Raw genomic sequence first — 3,576 nt, forward strand, 5'->3', positions numbered from 1 at the left:
CACATGCTTTGAGAAAGAGGGCTGTGGGTAAAGCCGAGGTAGTTCTAAGGTAGGGACATGTTCGGCACAGTTCTGAGGGCCGAGAGGCCCATATTGTGCTGTAGGTTTTCTATGTTTCTACTCAGAAGACAGCCACTGGGTTTGCCCCACCTTCCTTTAATTTGCTCTTACTAATCAATCCCAAATGCCGATTGGCCGCTAGTTGATTGGTCACCGATTGCCCTCGGACAGTGAGCCTTATTGAAGTTCCCTCCTCTCCAGATTTCCGATGTCCAGGTTGGCCACTAGTCAAAGCTACCAGACTTACCTCTCAGTGATAACCGTCTCAATACCAGCAACATGACACTGGCAACCGAGTACATTGTCTTAGACATGACACCTGCCAAATCTAACGCCACTCCCCTTCGCACTACATATGGACTGCCGTCTATGTATGCATATTGATCTGTTGTCCCCACATGTTCATTGATCTCTTTCCCTCTCTGCAATGTAAATACTCCAGTTCAAGCCATCTCCTGCGTGTGTGCTTTTATTTGATATGTAGTTACACAGACACAATGCAGGCTGACATTTGAGTACAGAAGTGATGACCATAAGTTTCTCCATTCCTCCAACCCTGAGACAATTTCAGATCTAGATTCTTTGTTGTTCTCACAGTTCCAGTCCAAGAAATACATTTGTCTCTTTCACATTTTGCAAGTGTCATGTAAGAAACGGCAAGAAGAAAATACACATTAATAACTGTTACTAAAAATTTTATTGGTGGCTTATTATACAAATCCCCCAAGTGAACATGCTGTACCTATCTGCACGCAATGCAACAAGGACTGCTCACTTGGAATAACTTTACAATTGACTTAAATTGTGGTGCTCCTGGCAATATTGTAATGTCATTATGGCTGCAGTAATAATTAGGCTGAGTGATGACACCTAACAGCTTTTCAAACATTTGTAGAATGTAGAAAGGCACCAACTCTATGAATTAATGTATACTCCAATAGAATTTAGGAATTAAACCTCTTACATTGCATAAACAACTGATTAACACATGTGCACAAACTGCATTACATTCCAGCAGTTGCTACATTCTCTCATGACTCATGTGGTCCTTTCCGTGGATGCAGACTTCTGGGGAGCACAAGCACACTTCAGATTGGCATCATGCACCGCATCCCACATCAGTAGCAGTTCGAAAGGCCGAAAACGGTGCACTAGCAGCAACTCACGGTAATAGCAAGGATTGAACGATTCATCTTGGGTTGAAGGAACCCTGACTCCAGCTGTCCTAAATCCGCTATGTGAGTGTGGCGCGAGTCCAGACTTGGCCAGACACATCCCCAAAAATACATCATCAATGGGGTATAGTTCAAGGTCTTGGGCTATGTGGAAAATGATGTGAGCTGTACACACAGACATAAGTATGCCCGCTCCACCAATGTATGGTGGGTACGACTTGATGGTGGTCACTATTTCTGGCACATAATACTTGCTCGACTTCTGGCGTTTGGGTCCAAACCCATAAATGAGACGGCCCACAAACAGGTGTTGGTGAACCTTCATGTCTAGCAAGTAATCAACCATGTTATCGGTATTGGCAAAGACATCATCATCTCCATTGAAGATGAATTTAGCACTGGGGCAAAATTCACTGACCCACTGCACCGACTTGTATTGTTTGAGGGTGAGGTTGAAAAAGGTATCCAAGAAATCCCATTGTAGGATATCTCTGTGTTCTCTGTTTTCCATGGCTAACAGCTGATTCAATTTCCTACTTTCTTTTTGGTCAGGAGAGACACCAGAAATAAAGACTCTCTTAATTAGGACCCCATTGAATTCGCGTTCTCTGCCCCAGGTCTTCCTTATCATTTCCCGCCGATCCTGGTTGAAAGGGTGAGATTTGATGACCAGGAGCAGGAAGACATTCTGAGATTCTTCTCGACCACCACATTTGTCTGGAACATTTTGAATCATGTCAAATTCTCGATAGTGTTTATACATCAAGAAGTTTTTTATGTGCTCTTTCTCTTGATGAAATGAGGACAAGTGCAGCAATGTCGTGTTCGCGTGGCACTTTGGCTTGAGCACTGATTCAGTTGCATCACCAGTAACAACCTTGGGCAGGTCATTGCGATGAAAAGTTTCTGCAACATCAATCTCTCGACGTTGGTCATTATCCCAGAACACGAATAACAATCTCAGAGTAATAACAACACCCAGCACTACTTTCTCATAGAATCGCCAATGTCCGCTCATCCTTCACCTGAAGTAGAGAAAAATATGGATTAATTCAAAGTACTTTACATTTACATGATGCTTTAGAAGAATGGGAAGTTTAAACTATAATGAGGTTCACTAATGCTTTATAATATTGACCCCAAAATGGTGGTGAGGTAAGGAATAGGCAGAGCCCTACACGCTGCTGAAAGTTTAATTGACCTGAAGCATTCCATCCCATCAGAAAAACAAATCTACCTATCGGATACCATCTCTGTCATTAAAATGAAAATCACATAGTTTATTTCTGGGCCTTAAAGGTATATGATTCCAAAGGATTTATTGCACCTCGCTTCACAGCTCTCGTCACTCCTCTCAGGGCTTAAACTGAGCTGGGCAAGACATAGAGCAATATAACACAATGCAGGGATTTTGGCCCATGATGTTGCACCGAACTGTTAATCTGCTCCAAGATCAATTGATCCTTACTCTCTCAAATAGCTGTCCATTTTTTTCATCCATGTGTCTATCTAAAAGCCTCTTAAATCTCACTGATGCATCTGCCCTTATCACTACCCAGGCTGCGCATTCCATACAACCACCATTTTCTTTTTGTTAAAAAAAATACTTCTGACAAACCCCTATACATTTCTCTAATCACCTTAACATTATGCCCCCTCATATTAGTCATTTCCACCCTGGGAAAATGTTGTTGCCTCTCCATTCTATCTATGCCTCTTACCAGCTTATACGCCTCTATCAAATCACCTCTCCCCAATTCCCCACCCCCACCTTTACTCTGAAGAGTAAGTTCCCAGCTCGCTCACCATTCAGATTGAGTTCACAGGTTACTGATACTATGGAAGATGATGTACTATTGACCATTGATTAGTAACTGAATATATGGCAGTGCAGGGAAGGTAACATGTTAGCATAGCTACTGCAAACATCTGATTTTCATTGTATTTTAACTCACAACAGAACAGGGCAGATAGTTAGCATGATCCACAATGTGTATGTGTAAAACCTTGGATGCCAGGAGCCCTAAAAAGACACCAGTGACTGATAGCAGAACGATGTGTACAAGTAAAAGTATTTGCACAGGGATGCAACTTGTGTCACTTTAGAATTAAGGAATACTAGAGTAATGCAGGCTAAACAGGCCATTCGGCTCAAATGGTCCATACCAACCACAGCATCCTCCCTGCTAGTCGCACATGTCTAGTTTGGTCCATAACTCTCCAAGCCTCTCCCTTCCATGTACATGTCCAAATGCCGGTTAAATGTTGCAGTTGAACCCACTTCAACCACTTCCTCTGGTACCTTCTTCCGGGTACTCACTGTCCTCAGTGTACAGAGGTT

At 42.7% G+C, this 3,576-nt stretch overlaps 1 protein-coding gene across 1 annotated transcript; it reads right to left on the reverse strand.

Moving 5' to 3' along the window:
• Positions 1-1,098: 1,098 nt before the first annotated feature.
• LOC132389073 (N-acetyllactosaminide beta-1,3-N-acetylglucosaminyltransferase 3-like) lies at positions 1,099-2,253 on the reverse strand. Its single transcript, XM_059961486.1, has one exon. It carries the CDS (start codon positions 2,251-2,253, stop codon positions 1,099-1,101), a length of 1,155 nt encoding a protein of 384 aa, XP_059817469.1.
• Between the last annotated feature and the right edge of the window lie 1,323 nt (positions 2,254-3,576).

Source organism: Hypanus sabinus, unplaced genomic scaffold (assembly GCF_030144855.1).
Source record: "Hypanus sabinus isolate sHypSab1 unplaced genomic scaffold, sHypSab1.hap1 scaffold_47, whole genome shotgun sequence".
In the NCBI taxonomy this organism is placed as follows: domain Eukaryota; kingdom Metazoa; phylum Chordata; class Chondrichthyes; order Myliobatiformes; family Dasyatidae; genus Hypanus; species Hypanus sabinus.

Coding starts and splice junctions, on each gene's coding strand:
- LOC132389073 (XM_059961486.1), bottom strand. CDS start 2,253: ATGAGCGGACATTGGCGATTCTATGAGAAAGTAGTGCTGGGTGTTGTT.